The sequence below is a fragment of the Plecotus auritus genome (assembly GCF_963455305.1).
Source record: "Plecotus auritus genome assembly, chromosome: 5".
Lineage (NCBI taxonomy): Eukaryota > Metazoa > Chordata > Mammalia > Chiroptera > Vespertilionidae > Plecotus > Plecotus auritus.
Window position 1 is genome coordinate 119,291,701 of NC_137776.1, and position 23,408 is coordinate 119,315,108.

The 23,408-nt window shown below is 39.8% G+C and overlaps 1 protein-coding gene across 32 annotated transcripts in view; it reads left to right on the forward strand.

Annotated features, from left to right (window-relative positions):
• Positions 1-22,787, forward strand: part of ELAVL2 (ELAV like RNA binding protein 2) — a 161,975-nt gene extending 139,188 nt beyond the window's left edge. For 18 of the 32 annotated variants that reach the window (XM_080667480.1, XM_080667468.1, XM_080667449.1 and 15 more), the window contains 4 exons: positions 8,769-8,922; positions 11,786-12,011; positions 19,386-19,424; positions 19,998-22,787. In XM_080667480.1, coding sequence (XP_080523606.1) covers positions 8,769-8,922; positions 11,786-12,011; positions 19,386-19,424; positions 19,998-20,328 — 750 coding nt within the window. In that variant the 3' untranslated portion in view covers positions 20,329-22,787. The remainder of the gene's footprint in view (positions 1-8,768; positions 8,923-11,785; positions 12,012-19,385; positions 19,425-19,997) is intronic. The other 14 variants (XM_080667462.1, XM_080667464.1, XM_080667453.1 and 11 more) reach the window with 2 other exon arrangements.
• Positions 22,788-23,408: the final 621 nt, after the last annotated feature.

Sequence of the window (23,408 nt, forward strand, 5' to 3'; positions counted from 1 at the left end):
GGTGGTATATTTGAGTTTTTTCTTTCATAAACTGGGATGCTGAAAATAATACTTAGTTCATACACTTGTGAGGATCAGTTGAGTTAGTATATGTATCATACTCAGACTAGTGCCTGGCACATGGGAAAAACTTAATACATGTCAGGGGCTGTCATTAGCTATGTTGTTACGAGATTATACACGTGAAATCATTACATTATAATTAAAACATTACTATGGTTCTTTAGCTCTGTGTTAATAGTTCTATTACTCTATTTAATCCTTATGAGGTCCCTGTGAGGTAAGGAGTATTAAACATCAAATTACAAATAAAGAAATGAAGGTTTCAAAGTACCCAAGGGAATTATTCCAGAGTTATGTAACTGGCAAGCAAGCAACAGAGTCCAGATCTGGACCTAGCTCTGTGCGACTCCATGCTGTATGCTTTTACTCCTTGACTTTGCTGTGGTGCAAGCATTAATTTCTGGCCACTACTTCATATTACACTCTGTTGTAGCCAGAGCCTCACCAGTAATAATGCATTTTCTTCCACCTCCTATTCATGTTTAAAATTTTTAAAGATTATGTGCCCATATAAATCTCATTTTTACTTATTTTTAATAGTTGTGGGGTTTTTTAATGGTTTTAGAGAGAGAGAGGACGGGAGAGGGATAGAGAGTTAGAAACTCTCTATCAGCTGCCTCTTGCTGGAACCTGCAACCCAGGCATGTGTCCTGATCGGAATTGAACTGGTGACCTCTTGGTTCATGGGTCAATGCTCACCCACTGAGCTACACTGGCTGGGCTCATGTCTCATTTTTAAAAGTAAAGGAGTCTGCTTTCTTAACCACTACTGACACTTCCTAAGGCAGAGCGGGTAGGAATGGACTTTGCTGGTTACAGCTGGAACTCCCATCTATTTTGTGTGTATGCCATTTTCATGTAATCGCTTCCTCAAATTTTAATGGGCTAAGTGATGGCTTTGGGTTTGGAAATGGAATATGGAATATTTTGATTGATAGATTCCTGCTTAGACCTTGGCATGACTAATCCACCACCACTGCGGTAGTGAATTTCATTTAACTGCCACCACTCCTTCCTCAGATGCCATATTCATACCATTGCTCTGCTTGTGTTTTATTCTTTGTTGAATTCTTACATGCAGAGGTCTTTAGGAATTTGGAAGGCATTTGTGGCTTCCCTGAGTTGCATTTCAAGAATATCTCTACCGTGGACTCCCTGTTGGCCTTTATCAGCATGAGAACCCCTTTTTGAACCAAGTGAGTACAGCAGCCAAGCAGAAGCAACAATAAAAGGACAGATAGGATCTGCCAAAAAATGAAGATGTCTGTCAAAGACAGCCTCTTTGGACCCTCATTTAGTTGATACACATGGATGAAACGGTGTTTGGTAGCATTTAATAAATTCTGCTCAGCCTAGGTTTTCAGAGGCTGAGTTGAAGGTGTGTGAAAAAGGAAATCTAATTTGCCAAGTCTTCAGTTTATGATTCGTTGCTTAGTACAGATCTTTCAACCAGAATACTTTTGTTTTTCTGTGGCTATTCAGTAGGCTTTGTGTTGCTTTTAACAATGCCATCTATAATCACTTATGACATTATTTAGTTTTAGCTTTGTCTGTAACTTGGATGTAAGAATCAGCTGCGTGGAAGTTTCATATGTTGCACTAAAGCTCTAACATGATGTGAAGTTGGACAGTCTCTCTTCTGTAAACAACCACTTGCTGTTTTCACTTGCCATTAAATGGCATCCAGTTTAAAAAAAGCAGGCATGTTTGATACCTAAGAGATTCTGACTATTCTAGGTACTTTTTAATTTAATTGGTGTAAAACACTAGTTTTAGGATTTGTAGTTTGATTTTTCTCTCTTCAATCCTCCTCCCCACATCCCACCAATATTAGATTTTCTCAAATATGTAAATAATTCTCAGGAATTACTAGAAGAAATACAGTAACTGTCGTAATGGGATGACTCATTTTGATTTATTTCAGATGTATATAAGAAGATATTTAGCAAAGCTAAGGTTGTTACCTTCTTGAATATCTCTTCTGGTATTTCCTTATAAATGTCTGGTCATCTTCCCAGTAACTCACTTTGCCAGAAACTTGTGTGGTTTCAGACTGTTGCAGCCAATGGTTTAAAGGAAAACCCCTTGACAAAGGGTTAAGGTCCTTGACTCCCCCATCCAAGGTTTTGTTTGGTGTCTTTGGACACAATCAGGGAAGTGAGAGAGCAGAAAGCTTGGGGAAACATTGACCGTTGTGTGTTTTTATATAGAAGACGTACTTAGTGTCCTGAGCATAAAGGACTGAGACACTTGAAATTAATCTTAGAGCATTAGGGAGCCCCTGAGGGAATTGAAGCAGAGCATAACATGATCAGATGTATTCCTCAGTACCTCTGAGCTACTTGCTTGAATGAACACAATCTTTGTGTAGACTTAAAGAATTCAACAAATCCAGTCTCAATAACATTTGAGGTTCCATCTGTATTTTCCATTGATGTAGTTTTTCTAAATTCTGTGTCTTGAAATACCTATTAAAGGTGACTACCCCAATGTATAATACCTTCACTAAGCCTTCCTGCTAGGTATGATTATTCCTTTTAGCTCTAACACCTTTGCTAGAGCTATTCTTTAGTTTCTGATGGATCTATTTCTGATGCTCTATTCTCTCAGGCTTACTCATTCGCGACCCTTTGTGAAACATGTCTGTTTTATGTAAAACCTAATCTTGGCCTAAGATACCTGTATATGCCTCAATGTGTGTTTGAATCCTGTTCCTGCTAGGATTTTGCATTTAGAAGATCTAAGTACACGTCCTTCTTTTGGGTGAATTTTGAGGTCTGTGGCCTGAATTGAGGTTAGAGATCACATTCTTCTGTGTATTTTACTTCTGAGCTCTTTTGGAGGGTCCAGTGTAGTCACTTGTCTGTAAAGCCTTGCTGTTGCCACAAGACCTTTGTTACTGTGCACCAGAGTCACAGCTGACTTTCATTTAGTGATAGTGTCATTTTTTCAGACAGTCCCATCGAGACTCCATTTTTTATAAGAATAGCAATTAACTCTCCATTTAAATAGGCACAGCGATGACCAACCGTGTGCACTCCCTTCCGCGGGAGAGATTGAATGGAGCTTCAGAAGTGACAGGTGTCTAATTTTCAGGATGTTTGTAGTCCTAGGTCAGTAATTGACAAGTGATAGAAGTTGTTCAATGGTGATCTCACCAGTGGGAGATTTTTCAAATGCCCTTCGTTTAATGAAGAAGGAATTGCTTTGTTCATTTATAGACCTTATCATCTTAATCTCTTGCATTAATGTCCATTGTCACTGATCTTTTCCTTGATGAATCAGAGAACCGGAGGCAGTTGTGTTTTTGGACAAAAGCATTTAAATGGACTTGTATTGAAAGTAATGTTCAGGGATTTTAAACTTTACTATGCACAGTTATTATCCATATTTCCATTCCTTTTAATTCTGTATATTGTAATTGTGTCCTTTTTTTTTAATCCTCACCTTGATGATATGTTTTTACTGGTTTTTAGAGAGAGGGGAAGGAAGGGAGATAGAGAAACATCAATCTGTTGCCTCCTGTACCCACCTCGACTGGGATCGTACCTGCAACCTTTTGGCGTATGTAATGACGCTCCAACCAACTGAACCACCCAGCCAAGGTGATCTTGGTTTTGATAGCTCATTCTTCATATGCTTCCTTGAATGTTTAATGTATAATTAGTTTCAGTTGCTGATGAAGAAATGAGTTTTTAATTATAAGAAATATACTGTGTTTTAAACTATTCCATTTTTGAGACCTAATTACTTTGATACATCTATTTTTATCTCTATTTTGTCCAATCTGACCTCATTTGTGAAGAACAAATGGAGAAACAATTGGCCAGAGTATTTATTTGCCTGGTACTTGCAACTGCCTCCTTCTCTCTTCCCTCAAGTAATCTCAGTATTGCTTGTCTTTGTTTATTATATCACTTGGAAGGTTGTGGGAAATTCCTGGATCAACCTGAGTTTTAAATTGCTGTCATTGGAGTAGATTGCTGTTCAGTGTACTACTCCCTGTGTTATCTTTAAATATTTAAATTGCAGACTCTCTAGCTGCCTCTTAAATTAGATCCTTCACTTAGTAGTTTTGACATTTTGTAACCTTGCTTCTCAGGCATTAAATATTCACCTGTTTAAATAGCAGTGAAAATTTAAAGCCCAAACCCATCTATTAATCCAGAGAATGTTGTTTGGAGAACAGCTTGCACTTGGTGAAGGAGTAGCTTTTTTGACCCCGCTGGGACAGAAGCTGGAGGTTCATCCTACTAACGTATTTCTCATACAGAACTCGCCACAAAACAAAACCATCTCTTGGGTCTTCTCCAAGGGATTTTAGTCTTGAAGAACCACAAAGATAGACAACATTTTGAGGTTTAAGATAGCCCAAGAGTGGTTCTCTCAATGGGTATTAAAGCAAGGCACCAGTACATACTCCAGATCCACAGAAAATGTCAGAATAAGGAAGGTAGCTGACAATTGCCAGATGCAAAATTTGATCTGGAAACTTATTTGGATCTTCAAAGGTGCAAGTTTTTATCCTACTGCCAGCCTTCTTTCTCCTTTGGTCTCAGTATAGTTTCTGTTTATAATCCTTCACGGTGGAAGAAAGAGAAGAAGACATATTTTCCTGGAAGGGAGGGTGTGGGTTATAGTGCTGTCCTTGCTAGAGGGAGGGAAAAGGAGCGGCTTTGATCCCAGAAACAATAAAGTTTCAGGCATGAGACACAGCATAGTGGCATGGGAGGGGGACAGTTGCCCTTACAAAATTTCGGGAAGTGGGCAGGAGTGGAGTGGGGGTGGTGCAGTACTCATTTAATTACATCCTAAAAATAAGAAAGTAATAAAACGAATTCCAAAATTCTGATAACGATGTGCAGTTTCTCTAGTTCATTGCAATTGGTGGCCACTCATCCTTTTCTTGGAAAAAATGACTTTTAAAAAATATTAATGGAAAATGAAATAAAATAACTTTTGACTTAATTATAATTTCTGTACCATCTTATTTTCTGCTCTGCTCACTTTCACTCTGTAAGTATTTAAGAAATAACTAAGAGGCATTTAATTTTTCTCAACTCTCAGAACAAGTGTACCAAGCTAGTTACTATCGTGTGGTATTGTGGCAGAGAAACCAGACAAGTAGACAAGAACATGGGGTCAGAAGATCGGAATTTGAATCAAGAGTTCAACTCGTATGTGTAACCTTAGGCATGTTATTTACCTTGTCGATACCTATTTCCCCAGGATTAAAATACTAATGTATGCCCTACCTACCTCACAGGGTTGTTGTGAGGCACAAATAAAACACTGTATTTGAAAATGCTTTGCAAATGAAGCCTCAGAAGCCCCTAAGTGTAAGGGAAATGGGATTAGTGTTTGTGTCCTCCACGAGTTTACATACAATTTTGTACCCCTGTCCTGCCTGTGGTGATTGGAACCAGTTCATTGACAAAGTTACTAAAAAATACTGTTTTGAGATTGGTTATTAGTTCCTGGGGCCTTTACAATATGGTTGTGTGCTAAAAGTTTACCCAGGATTTGTGTTAATCAGGTATGCTAAGACCTGCAGATGCAGAAATGATTGTTATAAAGGAAGAAGTTTATACTTACAAATGTCTAGAAACCGACACAACATGCTGTGTAGGGCCATGTGGGGAAGCACCAGGGTCAGTCAGGTGTCAGAGGGGAGAGGGCAGAGCCTCCCTGAGCCTTCATTGGGGTTCTTGTGGAAGGAAAGGGTGAGGCAGGGTAGAGTAAGCTGAGTAAAGTTAGCATTCGATAGTTGGAATAATTTCGGAGCGCTCTGGGCTACAGGCTGGTTCCTAGTTGTCTAGTACCTGGCCCTGCAGTGATTTAGAGCAGGGGAAATACTGGTTTGGTGAGTTAGATCAAGGAGATAGTGTGGGCTCTGGATTGGTTGGTTTGTATATCAAAGTTGTGCTCACCAGGGGAGTCATCTACTATCTCTAGGAAGGGGCAGGCCCTTCAGGATCAAGGCCCTCCATGTATCAAGAATACAGAAAATAAGACAATATAGTCAACACAGGCTGGGAATTAAAGAAGCAATGTGAACTGAAGGAAAAATAAAAGCAGATAACATAACTGACCCAAGTATGTTTTCAAAGCTTTTATATAAGCACTAAATATAAACCCGTTTTCCTAAATATATTTTAGGATAACTTTTAAAACACTCCACCCACACTCCTCTGAAATGCACAAAGCAGTAAATGTCACTGCGTGAGTAAATTTTCTGGAGCACAGTAATGGGCTCAGGTTACTCCCAAGTCTAGTAGTCTGGGTCCTTACCTTCATTTTCAGGTGCATGTAGAGGTAAATAATACTTATAATATAGTCACCTAACTTACCCAGAGGATTGGGAATTGTTTTAGGCTCTGTGCTCAGCATTTTATGTGCTTTAGAGATTATTTATTTAATTATTCCTAATAACCATATAAAGCCAGTACAATTATGTGGTAATGGACTTAAAGAATTTGTCCATCATGAAGGGAGCCTAGTTTTGAGGCCAGGCACAATGCTTAGAGAGCTGTTACCTTGACACCCACTATGTTACACTTTTCATGCCATGTTTGAGCTCATGGAGAGCCTGCCTGCCTCTGCTGCCTGCTTCATCAGCCATTGCACGTTAGCCGCCTGACTTTGAGAAGATGCTTGACACTGTTGCCCATGGGAAGTGGCTCTTCCTAAAAGGAACACTTCTTTCACGTGATCTGGAGCAGACTGACAGCTGACTTGCTGAGAGCTCCCTGCCCCTGAAATAAAGCCCTGGAGACCGTTAGATACCAGGGGAGTCCAAGCAGTGGGATTTTAGCTTAACCCAGAGAATTGGGAATTGTTCTTTCCTCACTGACTGCATAAGAATACATTGGCTTTATGTTTATATCTGTTTATCACTGTTCCAAGACTAGAGTCCATTTCCGTTGCTTTGTTGATCACTTGGAATTTTCCTTCATTTCTTATTTTTCACTTAGATTATAGTTCTCCAAATCCATGTTCCTTAAGTTCATCATTCTTAAGGGTGTAGGCAGAAAAAAGAGTAGCATATGAGTAGTTATTTATCTTCTCCTTTTGCCTGTAGGTCAGGACAGTGCTAATATAGCCTTTGGGACAACGGATGTATTTTCGTTTGTTAATAAGCAAACTTTGAATGAAGGATAAAGTATTCACACTATTAGGGCAGGTATAAAATATAGCAAGACCTTTTATAAAGTAGTATTAAACCTGTCCTGCTTTTGAAACCCCCTGGGAAATTAAAAAAAAAAAAGTAACAAAGAGCTATGAGCATAATAACCATGGAGAAAATATTTCATATCAAAGACTGTTTAAATCAAAAAGTTTTTTTAAAAAATGTATTTTATTGATTTTTTACAGAGAGGAAGGGAGAGGGATAGAGAGTTAGAAACATCTATGAGAGAGAAACATCTATCAGCTGCCTCCTGCACAGCCCCTACTGGGGATGTGGCCGCAACCAAGGTACATGCCCTTGACCAGAATCGAACCTGGGACCCTTCAGTCCGCAGGCCGACGCTCTATTCACTGAGCCAAACCAGTTAGGGTGAAAAAAAATTTTTTTTAAATAAGCAATAAAGTAGATTAAAAGTGGCTACTAATGGATGAAAGCAGGCAGAAGTTACCATAACACAGTACCCCATAAGTCAGTCCTAGAATTAGACCCATTTGCCTTTGTCATGAATAATCTGGAAGAGGAGATATAATGTGAAGTTTTTATCAGTTAGATAGACTTAGCTATCTAAAACTTGGCAGGGATAGCTTACAGGCAGAGAACAATCAATTATAATTTGGGCAAGGTCTAGATAACTTGATGAACTGTCCCTTAAATGCTGTGGTCCAGTAAGCTGCTGTGGACCCATCGGATCAATGGGGTATTACATCGACTTTACTCAGCAAATATTTTAGCATCTACCAAGTGCCAAGAGATTGAGGATACAATGATAAGAGATAAGAGAGTTAGCTGTAGTTCATCCCTGCATGAACTTAAGAATGTTGATTATAAATAACTTGGACTTATTTTCTCTTCTATCCTAGTAGGATTTGGGGTACTATATGTCAAAGATGGGAAGCTTTATGACAGGTTACATAAAATTGCAGGTAAAGTCAATAAACAGATTTAAGATCTTTTGAAATCAGGATTAAAAAGACTTGTGGGCAAGATAACAATAGACAGGATGATAGGTGATACAGCTCAATCACATATTTAAATCTGGGAATTTAGAGGTGATAAATAGTTATTTTGGAGTAATCAAAGGGCATATTTAATGATAACAGGGTAAATTTTTTTAGAAATGTGGCACCATCTCCCCCGGAGATGGGAGAATTGAAAACGGGTTACAATAATATCAGATGACCCTATAAAGCCCTTAAGCTTAATCATTGGATTGAGCCTAAATCCCTAGTTGAGGACAATCTGTTAAGCACAAGTAGCCATGTGCTGTGTGCATCACTGGTCTGTTTTCACACTTACAAATCTAGGGGAAAATAGTCTCTCCACCCAGGGGGATGGCATTTCCCATTTGTTTAGAATTTCTCCAGCACTGAGTAAAACAGTCAATGCTGGGCTTGCTTTAATGTCAGTGTTTGTTGTACGATCCTTACAGACAAACCACTCACTTGAGGCTGCCTTTGAGGTTCTGCAGGGAGGTACTTGAGTTTGCATGTATGTCTGATTTTGTTCCCCTTTCCAGGTTTCCTATGCTCGCCCAAGTTCAGCTTCTATCAGAGATGCAAATTTGTATGTCAGTGGACTCCCGAAGACGATGACTCAGAAGGAGTTGGAACAGCTTTTTTCACAATACGGACGCATTATTACTTCTCGCATCCTAGTTGACCAGGTCACTGGTAAGTAGGCAGCCGCCCCGGGGAATCTTTCACACTTCCTGCCTGGCAGATTGTGAAATGTGCTGCCTTCCCATACAGCAATCTTGCCTCTGGAACACATCAAAGGTATATGTGGGCCAGAAAATGCAATTTTCTGCTGGAATTGTTCATAAATATGCATGGATAAAAATAGGTTGTGGAATGGAGTGAGTGAGCTTGAGTCATTGCCACCCTGAAGCAGGTTTGAAGCCTGTTTCATGGCCCGTAATAAATTTACAGATGCTGTAATCTTCATTTCCACGCTGCTGCGTGAGAGAAGCCCCCATCCTCCTTATAAAGTACTAATAAGCAATTTTATTTTTGTGAAACACGTAGTTCAGTGCAGCAACATGCAGCCAGTTCTCCAAGGGCAGGTCATACTACAGCAACGCTGGCAATTGCTGTTCAGGCTGATTTCCAGGCCCGTGCTGTGTTGTGTAGGCAAGTGTAAGACTTTGAATTTTTGAATGTTAAGCATTTATTTTATGCCTGATGTTAACTTTTAACCAGATTGAAATGAGAAGACTAGTATGTTTATTAAAACTTTTGTATGCCAGGGAGTTCTTCTGGAAAGCTTTTAGTTGAAACCTAGCAATATAGATTTGATTATGGATTTTAAAAATAAAGTACAGGTATGCTTTCCTATTACAAGCGCAGTACTTTATTTAAAACATATTGAAAATAGAGAAAAGGGGGGGGGGGATCACATTTAGTGCCATAGACTCAAGCACTCACATTAAGATTTTGTGGGTTTTTAAAATGAAAACAGTAGGCTTTCCTCTTTTCTTTGTGTTTCTTTGTTCTCTCTCCCCTCTTTCATTCTCCCTCTTCTTTTTTTCTCCCCTTTTCCTTATCTCTCTCTCTCTCCTTTTCTTATAATGACAGTACCACTAGAGATGCATTGTGTACCAGAGTATCATATTTTGTTTTTTAAAAGAAGCGAATTAACCACAGAATTAAATCAGGCCAAGTGTTTAATTCTCCAAGGGAAGACCAATTAGTTGATCTGAATTTGATCAGGAGCCACCCATGTTATGCTCCCCTGTGCTGTTCATTAGACTCACAGGAGGCTAAGCACCACACGTAAGAGCTCTGTGTGTAGAGCAGTCGCTCCCATCACATACATGCTTGGGAGGATGACCCATAGGTTTTGCAGTGAATTGTGAGGAGGTGTCACCTGTGTTACAGAAGGGCCTTGTCTGACCTGCAAGTCCGTCCTGAGTACTCAGGCTCACAGGTGGACCTACCCTGCCACCTGGTTTAGGCGGTGATTCTCACGCGTGGTCCTGCACCTGCAGCATCCGCATCCTCCTGGGATATTGTTAGGAACACGAAGTCCTGGCAGCCCCACCCAAAACCTAATGCATAAAACTGTGAGGGTAGGCTTGGTGCCTGCTCAGGTGTGAGGACTCCTTGGTTAGATGACAGGCTGTGTAGAGGCCATTTCAATGCTAATCTGATGTTTTCTTCATGGAATGGTTAAGCCCTAGGGGTTACTAATTCCTAATAGGAACAAGTAGATAACTAAAAGAATATATTCCCTGTCATTTCACCATTTCATCTTTATACATATGGCTTTCAAGGCAAAAACTATTCATTTTACCTGACAGGAAAAACCCTGTAGTTTTGTTACTCACCCATCAGGTGGTAATAACGTGCAACAGATATACCTAAAATAGGGAAGGTAAAGTGACAGGGGCTGTCTGAGGTAAGCATATTGGGAAAAAACCCTTCTTTACCTTAGAATAAAATTCTAAGCCATTGACCATAAAGCAAGGAGACCTGCATGCGTTTTCAAAGTTTCCATAAATCAGGATGATCTATTGAATTTTCTCAGCCCATCTTTCTCAGTAACCTCTCATTCTTTTCTTTGATGACATTCTCTGAATCAGACATTTCTAGCTACTAGTCCCAAGCTGGTACTGCTGGTACCGATTCGCTCGCCAAGAAAGTGTTTCCTTTCCCTGCAACTGCTCATCTCAGGACGGCCAGCCACGGCTACCCCCACTGGCCTGTTTAGCTAATTAAATGGAATGAGTTGGGCTTCCCCCTACCATTTCTCAGAAGCTGGGCAGGTATTAGGTCATCCTTCCGCTTTCCCATTCTCATCTCTCCACGTGGGAACAGCAGGAGGCAGGGAACGGCGTTCCGTGCTCGGGAGTAATGCTGCTAAAGCCAGGCGCTTTGAGGCTTCCCTTCTGTTTTATTTATTTTTAAAACCTCTTTCACCTCTTTAATATAAAGCACAGCTTGGCTAAAGCAGTGGAGAAGCCTCAGGGAACCCGGAAAACCTCTTCAGACATTTTCCTTAAAGGACCGGTATCCTTGTATTATATTATTAAGTTGAATTACATTTAAAAATTTAGCCGAAGTACTGTACATGTATTTTTAGCATAGCTTTTAAGCATTTTCAGCGAATGCCTGGTTCTGTTCTCCTTGTTACAAGAAATGGAGCCACTGTGCCTGTCATTACTGTGTGTCCAGCAGCATATTTGGGAAAATGAAACTCAGGCATGCAGCTGACATTATTAAAGAGAGTGTATTGGAGGGAGAGAAAACATGGGGACGTACAGTGTGTTCCCTCTTCTTGTTAGTGTATCGGGAGGTCTGTGATGATGGGTATTCAAATTGTATAGGTAGCTTCATGCATTAAAATACACAAATTTGTGATTCTAGACTCAATTACTACTAAGTTAAGGTAAAAGTCTCCTCCTGTGATTTTGTGGCAGATGTAACGTGGGGGTGAAAACATATTCTTGAAAAGGAAAAATTAATTTATCCTTTTTTCTTTTCCTCCTCTCTCTTTCCACTCTCTTTCCCAAATCCTTACCCAAATCTACCATAGGCATATCAAGGGGTGTAGGGTTTATCCGATTTGACAAGCGGATTGAGGCAGAAGAAGCTATCAAAGGCCTAAACGGCCAGAAACCTCCTGGTGCCACAGAGCCAATCACTGTAAAGTTTGCTAATAATCCAAGCCAAAAAACCAATCAGGCCATCCTTTCCCAGCTGTACCAGTCTCCAAACAGAAGGTACCCGGGACCGTTAGCTCAGCAGGCACAGCGTTTTAGGTAAGTCTGGTCTGGTTCTTATGCCAGACTACTCAACTCCGAACGCTCAGGTTCACTGTCCAATACTTGTATTAACAGGATCTCTGGTTTGCTACTATTGTTATTGCTACTTTCCTTCTTTCCCTTAGGGCACAGAGAAAACCTACTTGGGGAATAGTGTCTTTTGCTAGTATTGCAAGCGGGGACAAAGGGACAGTAACCTACAGCAGCAAACCTCAGCGTGTCAGGGGACAGGAGGGTGGGTGGTGTAACTTTGCCTATCGGGGGACACTTGGCAGGGTTGGCGAAACTTGGGTGGAGGGTGCTACTGGCATCTAGTGGGTAGAGACCAGGGATGTAGCTGAACATCTCATAATGTACACACAGCCCCCAACACCACAGATTATCCCAGCTGCCGATATCAGCAGTGCCATCATTGAGGAACCCTGACCTACACCATACTGGGTTCTTCTTAACTGTTTCCAGTGCTTTTGATTTCCCTTTTTTAGTTTTTTTTCTTCTTCTTCTTGATAACATATTTTTCCCCTGTTTCTGTTTTTAGGTCAAGATATTTCAGTTACCTTGGTTTATAATAGGTCTACCTCTAAGGATATATAACCTATTTGACTACATTAAGTTTCTACAAATGGGTCCCTCTCCCCTCTAAATTTGTATAGGGGTTGGCGAACCTTCACTGTAAAGGGCCACGTAGTAAATATTTTAGACTATGTGGGTCAGGGTCTCTGTTTCATGTATGTCTTCAAACAACAAAACAAAACACAACTCTTTAAAAATGTAAAAGCTGTATTTGCCTCCTGGACTCCCCTGAAACAGACTGAGTCTGGACTTGGTCTGTGGGTGGTACTTTATAGACCCCTGTATAAGTCCATCGAATGCTCATGCATCTTTCGCAGAGAAGATACTCTGTCTTATAGATAAGTAGAAATATTACAATTTTTGAAGTTCTGTTCTAATCCTGAGGTAACAACCAAACCATGAGTCATTTAAAAAAACCTCCCTAAGTTTGCATGTGCGAAGAACAGTAACTTTAAGATGTTAAACAGAGCGCACAAGGCACAATCACTCGGTTTTTATTTTCCAGAACATTTTTTAAATTCCTTTGTGGCCATATCGTGTACTGCAGCCACAATGCCATCTAACCCCGTGCTATTTTTTTTTTTTTTTTTTAATCACAAGTGCAATTTTAAATCAATTTTCTTCCTTTCCTTGCTGGGGTAGAATAGTTAATTATCAAAGATATAGTCACAAATGTAACTTAATAAGGAGTTATGTATTTTTAAGCTTAATCACATGCATTTTTTCACTGAGGTATTTAAAGTGCTGTAAAGAAAGTGGGGATAAAAATCAGTCAAATATCTCCCTTTAAAAATAACAGTTATGTCATCTGAGGTCTGAGAAAGAAATTGCTATAAACACTATGTTCATTTCCTACTGAGGGTGGCTTTGCTCGGGAGAAGAGGTGATACATTGAAAAGGCTCTGTTAGGAACCTGATGAATGGGTACCAGTAGATTGAGCCTTGTGTTCACTTTGCACTTTAACTTTGTGAGGTTAAAAAAAAAACAAAAACAAAAAAAAAAAAAACGTTGGTAGAAAGGAAACACTGCCCCCTCTGGCTGAGGTGGGTGGTATGGTGATGGGCTGGAGGGAGGCTGCATGGTGCTGCTTGATGCTGCCCTTGGGGAGAAAGAGATCCTACAAAGCCTTCCGTTCTTTCTTTCTTTTTTTAGCTATGCCTGTAGGATTCCTCTGTGGCATCTTAAGTGAAGAATAGCTTTCTGTAAATTTAGCACAGACGAGCTTGCAGGAATTCTGAAGGTGTTTCCTAGGCAGGCCAACTAGTTAACGTCAGAGCTCCTTGGGGCTTAGACAGGGAGAGGAAAGTTCTTTGGAACTTGTTGATTTAAAAGCTGTGAGAGTATAAAATGTTTGACGTTAGTAGGAAATTGTATTCGTTTAAATTGTTATTTTTGGTGTTTCCAATTTAAACTCTGGTTTTTGTTTTACGGTCATTACTTAGTAAAACTGAGTTTTTAGAATCAAGATTGAATCCTGAGGAAGACTGGGCAAAAGGACTGAAGTGACAGGATCTTCAGGAGAGTCCCTGATTATTGAAATGGCAAGGCATGTTGGTGACTCAAATATGAGGCTGTTGATAACCACTGTATCTGCTCTCACCTTGATCAAGTCCCTGTGCCTGCAAGCTCTCTGCTTTTTATTTGCAGTTGGGTAACATTTTACAGGATGTTCCCATGGTCAAATTTAATACCTTCTAAAATACCTTGTGCCCATTATGCTCTTTTAGCTCCATATGTTATTAACTTGGAAATTCTTTCTTTCCTTAACTCCTATAAACATTTGTTGCAGGGGTGAGTTGGTGAGGGAATGAGTTGTCTGCTGTAAGGGAAATTTGGTTTCAGAAAATAGGGCAGAATCTTATTGTCATTTCATATTCCTAACTCTTGTCTCCCATCACTCCACTTCCCATTCCTCCCCAAACCTCTGTCCAGATGGTAAGTTCTGAACTAGTCTTTGAACTCAACGAAAGTATGTGTCTAGATGGAGTTTTAGGAGAAATGGGAGCCTTTATTCCTAGAGTTCAGGTTTAACCTGATGTGTGTTTGATTGTTTTGTTGTTGTTGTTAATTATCACCAGAGGATATTTTTTCCATTGATTCCTGGTCAGGACACATGCCTGGGTTGCGGTTTGATCCCCAGTAGGGGGCGTGCAGGAGGCAGACGATTGATGAAGTTTCGCTGTCATCAATGTTTCTCTCTATTCCTTTCCCTTCCTCTCTCTCTAAAAAAATCAATAAAAAATATTTTTTTAAAAAAGTGGGCTTGTGAAGTTTATGACTCACTCAACCCACGTGAATCATTAGAAAGAGAATTAACATGAGTACTGCTGATATAAATTGCTTATTTAATTGACTACAGTTTTCAAAATAAAACCATTCTTATTTATTTGGATGGGTAGTGTAATTTAAGCCCCTTAAGTATATTCTTGGGACATGGTGTCTAAATTAAACTTTCAGCCAGGTTTTTTTTTTCCTCTCTCTCCATGTGGAGCAGCTTTAATTTTATTGAATGTGATCTAGTCTAATGGCCTGTGCGCCGGCTTCGATAAGCCTTTATGCATTTTTCAGGGAGCCTTTCAAATCAGCCCTGGAGTTGCATTTAAGGCATTTGCTGGTAGCACTATCAGAATTTCCTTTTGGGAGAAACTAGTATCAATTGTCCTGAACGATTATTTTCTCTCTTAGAGAACAGATGATACTACCTAATTGGATAAGGGGGTAAGTTGGTGATCTTATGGTTTAACCTCAAAGCAGATCTTGGTCAGTGCTTTGGAGCATTTTTGAGAACTGATACTTTTAGGGTCCAGAGTTTTATTTTCTTCTCCTTTGGAAGTAATCTCTCTTTATATTTTTATTTGACTTGAGTCAACTTTGAATTTTCTTTTACTTGTCTTTGGGTCATAGTGTGCCCTAGTGTTTACTCCCATAGTGTGTTAGCTAAATGTATTGGAAACTAGGCAGGTTCCTTCATTTTATTCTTTACTTATCAACACCTAGCTTGGAAATGGGAATGCTCTCCCTAATATTTGGTTCTATTCAAAGTATTACCTAGTTATAGGCTGAGTTGTATTCTTACTAATAGAAAAGTGTTTGTACTTGTATCCACAGTATATATTTTTCCATAAACTATAGGCACCTGGTCTTGTGCTATTGCCATTCAATCACTTAGAAACCCTGATCAGACATAGAATATTAAGATAGGCTGAAGCTGAAATAAACATATCAGAGGTCTTGCTAATTATGCTGACTGGCTTTATGTTTCATTTACCAATATCTTAATGGATAATATATACCTTTTTAAAGCAAGAGTCACAAAATTATCTTCATAATTTGGAACTTCTGGTCTGACTTCAGGTGCGACATGGATTGTCTTGTGTCTGACCCCCTGATGCAGTTGGCACTCAGAGTAGAAGACATAGCCAGTCCTCCCTTTCCTTCCTTATGACATGGGTGACCCTTACTGTTGTCACCCTCACTCGGATCATGATGATGGTGGTGGTTTTCGCAGGAATCTTTTTGAAGCTACCTATTCTTTGAGGATTAGTTTCATTAAAGCTAGGTTTACTTACCTAATCCTCCAAATCCACTTAGTGAGTTATTTGTAAAGTGAACTGTATCCAGTCTGAAGGCTAGGTGAGAGAGAGTGGCCCTGTCCCTCTGTGGACTGCTCCATCTTCCCTCAGGAGAATCTGTGATGCACGGGCAGTAAGTGAGGGTACTGGGTGTACTGCACTGATTAAATATGAGTGAAGAATACATTTTTAAAGTTTAAAAATACATACTTGATAGACGCTTGCCACACTGTACTACATCATCCCACAGACCCCCTGGATCATTCTAGAGGCTACTTACTAACTTGGTCTCCACTAAACATTGGCTTCCATTTTTAAATGACCTCCCAGAGAAGATGTATAATCTGGAGAGTGAGGGGGGGGGGGTGGTCCTTGTGTCTCAGCTAACTGTAAACAAGGCCATTACAAGAGAACATGATGTGGCGAGTGCCATGATCACTTATAACTGTCTAGTTTATAGTTTGCTGGCTGCTGCAGGACTTGGGGTGTGTGGTACCCATGTGGAACCCTCGTGCCTTCTCCCAGTTCTCATGAGAAACCTGGGTGTTTGTTACTGAGAGAGAAGAGAAGAGAGACCTGCTAGGCCCACCTGCTCCCAGGTGGGAGTTCTCAGCATCACCTAGGTCTTGTTTCTTAAGTCCAGTGCTCCTCCCTGCACACCTTGTTGATGTGGGAGAGGGGAGGGGAGAAGGAGAGGTAGAGGCAGATAAATTGGTTTAAGTATCAAAGAACTAAATTTCTCCTAAAATGAGCACTGAGTAAAGAAATCAGTGAGAGCCCTAGCCAGTTTGGCTCAGTGGATAGAGCATCAGCCCACAGATTGAAGGGTCCTGGGTTCGATTCCAGTCAAGGGCAATGTACCTGGATTGCAGGCTCCATCCCCGGCCCTGGTCAGGGCATGTGCTGGAGGCAACCAATTGATGGATCTCTCTTACATCCATGTTTGTCTCTCTGTCTCCCTCCCTTTATTCCACTCTCTCTAAAAATCAATGGAAAAATATCCTCGGGTGAGGATAAAAAAAGAAAAATCAGTGAGGGTCCTGGTATCACAAAGGATTTCACAGGTCAGACAATTGTGAGACCCATTGAGAGGGTCCTCAGAGATCATAGGCTAAAAGCCCTAGGCCTCCCTCCTCCCTGGAGATTCCTGGGGTGGAGAGTGGGGAATGAATTCTCTTTCCCTTGACCCATATAATTCACTTCGGTTTCCACCCTGGCTTAAAAATAGTGGAAGCTTGCTTAGGAGAATCTATCCCTGTACTTTGGTTGGTGTCTAAGCTGCTGGTGGCAGAGTGTAACAGTTCCTGCCTGGGCCCAGTTAATGGGAACAGATGCTATAACTAGTTTGAGTGAATTAATAAGGTTACTTCTGCCTCTGGACCTTTCACACTTTGGAAGGAGACCTCGGTATCTCAGTATGCCATTCTGTTCTACAGGTATCACACGCCAGCTGCATTCTCTGTTGGTCATTCCAGCAATTTTATGAAATTAGCTGTATCTTATTACTTTATGGCTGGTGATGGGATTTGTGTGCATCTTTATTTCTGGTATTTGTGGCCTTTATTTTGGAGTATAAAGACATGGCGTCTTTGACTATAGTCATCACCTCTGCAGAAACAAAGCCCTCCGGCCTGTGCAGTCTCTCTACACACGTGCTTTTTCCCGTGCGTGTCACACAGGCTCCCCAGCCAGCTCTCCGGATTGCTTTTATTCTGGATTAAGTATTAAGGATAATGTTGGTAACCTCATCGTTTTTATTCAGTTAAACCTGCAGGATCCTGCTCCATGCTCCCGGATCAGTGATACAGTGAGGATGAACTGTCCCTGGTCCTGAGAGGGTGGTGGGACAAGACACACACACATAGATGAGGATCCTTGGTCTCTCTGATTTGTTCTGTCTCCTTACACTTGGCATTACATCATTCCATTTCTTTATTTGCATTTTAACAAAGCACACAATTGCCCAGGGGTGATAGGGAAGAGGAATGTGTGAGATTCTTTTTCTAATTCTGAAAGACCAGAAAGAGAGGTGTTTTTTTTTTGTTTGTTTTTTTTTTGGCTTTTATAACACTAGAAGGAGTTTTCTCAAGTGAGTTTGAGCTTCACTTGAGGCTGAAGGTTGTTAGACCATAAGGGTGAAACATTTAATTTCAAACTTACCTTTCACATAGGGATTAAAAGAGTGTCAAATGATTCCCCGGACCCAGGTCTTATGTGGAGAGTGTCCAGCATTGTAGCCGTTAAGGGTGGTTATATGGGCAGTGCAATAAGTTGTGCCCATGTCCCCTAAACACATGTAATTAATTGGTATGCATTGTGGACATTTGGAACTATTTGCAACTGCTAAGTCAAGTTCTCTACAATCCATTTAACTTCTGAAGTAGGAAACGGATGTGGAGAGTTTTAAATTAGAGTACCAACTCACCCCAAATACTTGCTTTTTAAAACATTTAAGAGAAGTTCAGGATGATTGGTTGGTTTGTACCTGGCTTCTTACACCTTGAGCAGGGTTACACTTCTTGTAGCAAAATAAGCCTCAGGCTCGAGGCCTGAACTCCTGCCTGCACAGCTCCCTGGAGTGGGGAGTCTCTCGTCTTTCTTTCTCTGGTTCTTCGCTGAGCACAGGGAGAAATGGGAGGTTTAGCGGAGGTTGTGTATAAGGAAGGTTCTTTCTGCCTGTTATAACACACTTTGATTCTAAGAAATGAAAGTCCTTCAAAGTTGGGAGGTTGCAGGGAAGTTTATGGACACCTGCAAACTGCAGAGTTTGACTATCGGTGCCGCCCCTGACTAGTCCTGTGCTCCTGGGCAAGTCACTTAAGCTTGTATGTGCGTCTCAGCATGCACAATAGAATTGTGAGAATTGAAAGCAGTATTAAGTACATGTAGGTGTATGTGGAGTACTTAGAACCTCCTGGCAGAAGATGAGAACCCAAGTGTTAACTACTCCAGGACCTTCACACTTCCTCTCTGAAGGGCATCCTCAGTGACCACCAGTGTTTTCTCTGTGTCGCACTGGCCCTCGTAGAGATACACTATATCCATCAGAAGAGCTAGTGTCTTGTGGCAGTGGGAACCCATTCTCTGGGAAAAGCCCCAATTTTTGATGTCCCATCTAATTAGTATGTAAATATCCCCTTGGAAGATGGCAGTAACAAGCCCAGCTTTCTTGGACATCAAGGGGAACAATTAAAAACTGAAATTTGCTAAATGTGTGTTTTGCAGGTTGGACAATCTGCTCAATATGGCTTATGGAGTGAAGAGGTAATGATAGAGGTTCATGACGCTCATAATCCCTTCCCTGAGTGATTAGTTTCTTTGATTTGGGGAGTGACTCTCTTATAAGTTTGTGTTGGGTTTTCTTTTGCATGTAAGTACCTAATGAAAAGCTGCCTTTTGAAGCACGGTTGACTCAAGGGATATCTTTGTATCACTGGATGCCACCCGGTCTTTAAAAACCCATTATTCATTTTATATTGCATTGCGACGTTATAGCATGTTTACATATGTGTTGCGCCCCTCCCCCAACCCTGCTTAAATTCCTGAAGCCTGTTCTCAATATATATTTTTTTGCTATTGTGGACAATACTATTCAATACAGCATATAATGGCCATTTCATAACTTATTCATACCTTGATAGTATAGCATGTCGTTGCAAGCCACACACAGACTTTGGTTGAAACATCAAATAGTTGTATGCTTCTGTGGGGAGAGGGGAGTTACTAAAGCTCTGGGATGGGAAAGGGGAAGGAAGGAAGTCCATTGCTGTAACAGCCTGTTTCTGTTGTGTGTGTGTTTGTGTGTGTGTGTGTGTTCGTGTTTCCTATTTTGTTTAGTAGGTTTTCTCCAATGACCATTGACGGAATGACCAGTTTGGCTGGAATTAATATCCCTGGGCACCCAGGAACAGGGTGGTGTATTTTTGTGTACAACCTGGCTCCTGACGCAGATGAGAGTATCCTGTGGCAAATGTTTGGGCCTTTCGGAGCTGTCACCAACGTGAAGGTCATCCGTGACTTTAACACCAATAAATGCAAAGGTTTTGGATTTGTGACTATGACAAACTATGACGAGGCCGCCATGGCCATAGCGAGCCTCAATGGATACCGTCTGGGGGACAGAGTACTGCAGGTCTCCTTTAAGACCAACAAAACGCACAAAGCCTAATGCGCTCTTGTCCGCAGTCCATTTCTATATGAAAACTACCCAACAAAGGCAAGTTAAGAGAAACTTTCTACATTAGTAAATGTCTTTGTAAGTCAGTGTTGAGATGGGGATAAAAACGACTACTTAGCATCCTAAGAAATATGTGAGATTTTTTATTGCTAGTATTTGAATTAAAACTTCTTAAATATCTTTTATGTTTGAATATGGACAAGAGGTACAGGGTTTTTACCTGTCACATTGCATTCTATTGCCTTCTTTGAAGAAGGTGGACCTTTTAAAGTGTTTCAGCTAAGGGATGACATTTCTTTTCTTTTTACATAACTGCCTTGAACCTGTGAGTAAACCTTGAGGCTTTGTGTTGTAATTCCTCAGTTGGTTGTGTCTTCCCCCCCACCCCCCTTTTTTTCTTTTTCTGATTAGCTTTGTGTTTTGTTTACATTTGAAGCATCGCTGTTATGTCTAAGAAAAGTATTTTGAAGTTTACATTTTTATTTATGAAGTTACAAACAGTATTTATTTTATAATTATGATTTGGGTTGGGGCAGGGGGGGCTACATTATAAACGCTTATTGTAAGAATACTGGAGAACTTTTCGTAAAGCAGTACCTTGCCAAAGAGATAAGAGCCTCTTTGATGTGGGTTTAAAAAAAGCATCTATTTTTATAAAAAAGAAAATTTGGAGAAACTTTTTACTGGTCCTGGAACAAATATTTTGACTTGAATACTTTGAGAAATCTCTTCATATGACACCTAGTGAGCTTTTAAAATTTACCAGGAAATTTGCAGTGGTTGGAAAATTTAGAAAGATTTATGATGTAGAAAAATACTTTTGAGATCTTTGTATGAAAGGAGTAGAATCAATGGGGGGAAACAAAGGCTGCTGGTTTCGTTTTTGTAATCACCAGTGGAGTGTCTGGTCATCCTGGTTATTATGTGATAGGTGGCTCACATTGATTTGTGATTTTGAAACAAATAAAAAAAAATTTACAAAAGAATATATAAGAGCAGGCAAGAAATTTAAATTACCAAGAGATGGGGGAAAAAATCTGTTCTTCCTAAAGAAATCCCTTCAGATAGAGCTCATGGTGTTTAGTGATGTACTTGCAGTATTGTTTGAAGAATTGTTTTGTCTTAAGGAAAAAGATGTTGCACATGATTTGTACTGCAGCAAATCGGCAAAAGTGATCTGAGTTGGATATATTTGAAGGTATTTTGAAAGTTCTGTTCAAGGCTAACACCTGAGCTTTGTGTAATGTAAATAAGACCTTGTGTTTATGACCCTTTCAGCTAATTTGATTTTCTTTTTCCCCTTACATGCCAAGTGATGTTCAGGTTTTGAATGTTTTTGTATCCGTTTTTTCCTTTGTAAATGGCATTAACATTGTTACTTGAGGTCTTGCTTAATCACTTTTGTTGTCCTGAGGACTTGAATTTACAGTGCATCAGATTTGTTGCTAATTTTGTCTGTAGATAGTCTAGCTTCAGCTGTTTATGGTGATGCTACCTTTTCATTTATAAATATGTTTGTGGTAAAAAGAAAATGAGTATAACCATAGGTTTTGAACAAATTTCCTTACATTTTTCATACAAAAATCATAAATATCTGTATGCTATTGAAATTTAACTTTGTATGATGCTTAAACCACTATTTGGGGAAAATAATAAAATAAGTCTTTACCATGTATGAAAGAAATTTTAACAAATACAAAATATTTTCTGATTAGCATCTAGCTTATAATAAATTTTCAAAAAAGCTGAAGGCAGAAATTGCCTTCATCAGGATGCACTGAGAACTATATAGTTACGTCCTGCTTTTTGTATAAACTGAGATGCTCACATGCTTCCCCTTAGAACAGGCAATGTGCTATGCATAACATAGTTGTACATTATCTTTGCGGTTGCGTTGAGTTTAATTTTTTATTATTTAAAATTGTAGTTATAAAAATTTTCAGTATAGTACAGTACATATACTGTGAGGCGCGTGCTAAAGTGAATAAGCGAGTTTTCATGCTGACCCACTCAATGCTATTCCGAGATCAATTGGCTTAGCACTTTCTCATATCCTTAGGTGCATTTAGATTGTCAGAGTTAACCTTCTGCGTTTAAAAAAAAAAAGCTAAAAAACTAAAAAACAAAATACATGTATATACTTAAAAAAAAAATAAGGTTTCCCTGGCGGGAAAACAGCATCTACATGCTTCTTTCCTATACTACTGTAGCAAACAGAGGCATTGATGAGAGGGCATGCAAATTGTGCTTCACTTTACAGTGTTTATCAGAGCACTTAATAAAATGTAAGGCTGGTATTTATTTGAAGTTGTACAGTATGACTTAATTCACATCTGTTGGAATAGAAAATATATTCTGTTGAGTATTTAAGAGGCTGTACATGTTTTCTTTTGTGTTTGGATTCTTTGTACTTTTTCATGTTCAGTACATCAATAAACAAAGTTGAAGGGAAAGAACAGTGTGGTGAGTAGGTCTTTAAACACATTTTGGGGGCTCTGTGCTCTGTCTAATCCACTTGCTCTATCGAATTAAAAGAGGTTCCCTCCAAGCGTTAGTTGAAAGCGGAGTTGTCGAAGGTAAGAATTCCTAAAGGCATGTTAATTAAAGTAGAATGTGCAAAAAATTTTTTTGAATGACACCTTCTGATTTGGTAGCTTTCACATATCACTTGGTGAATAATTTTTATAGGAATACGTGCTTTCATCGGCTAGTTGCAAAGTTTGGGTAATTGGATGCTGACATCATTCTATAGCTTTGATTAATAACCATCACCTTTGTGTTTTTTTTTGTTACAAATGGGAGTGGTTCTCACACATTTCTTTGAGCAAAAGAAAAACCAAATGGAAGGAAGGTAACTTATTCTGCTTTCCCTGGCGAGATTTGACTCATCCGTAGAACTAACGGTTGGTGTATGAAGTTTGTATTTGTTGTCCAGGAGCCTCTTCTCTAAAATCAGAAACCTGGTTTTCATTAAGTTAGGGTCGATGTGAGTAGTGCATGGGTACAAAGCATGAGCTGTACCCATCCTGTGTTTCACATACATATTTCATTCTTGTAACATCCCTAGCACA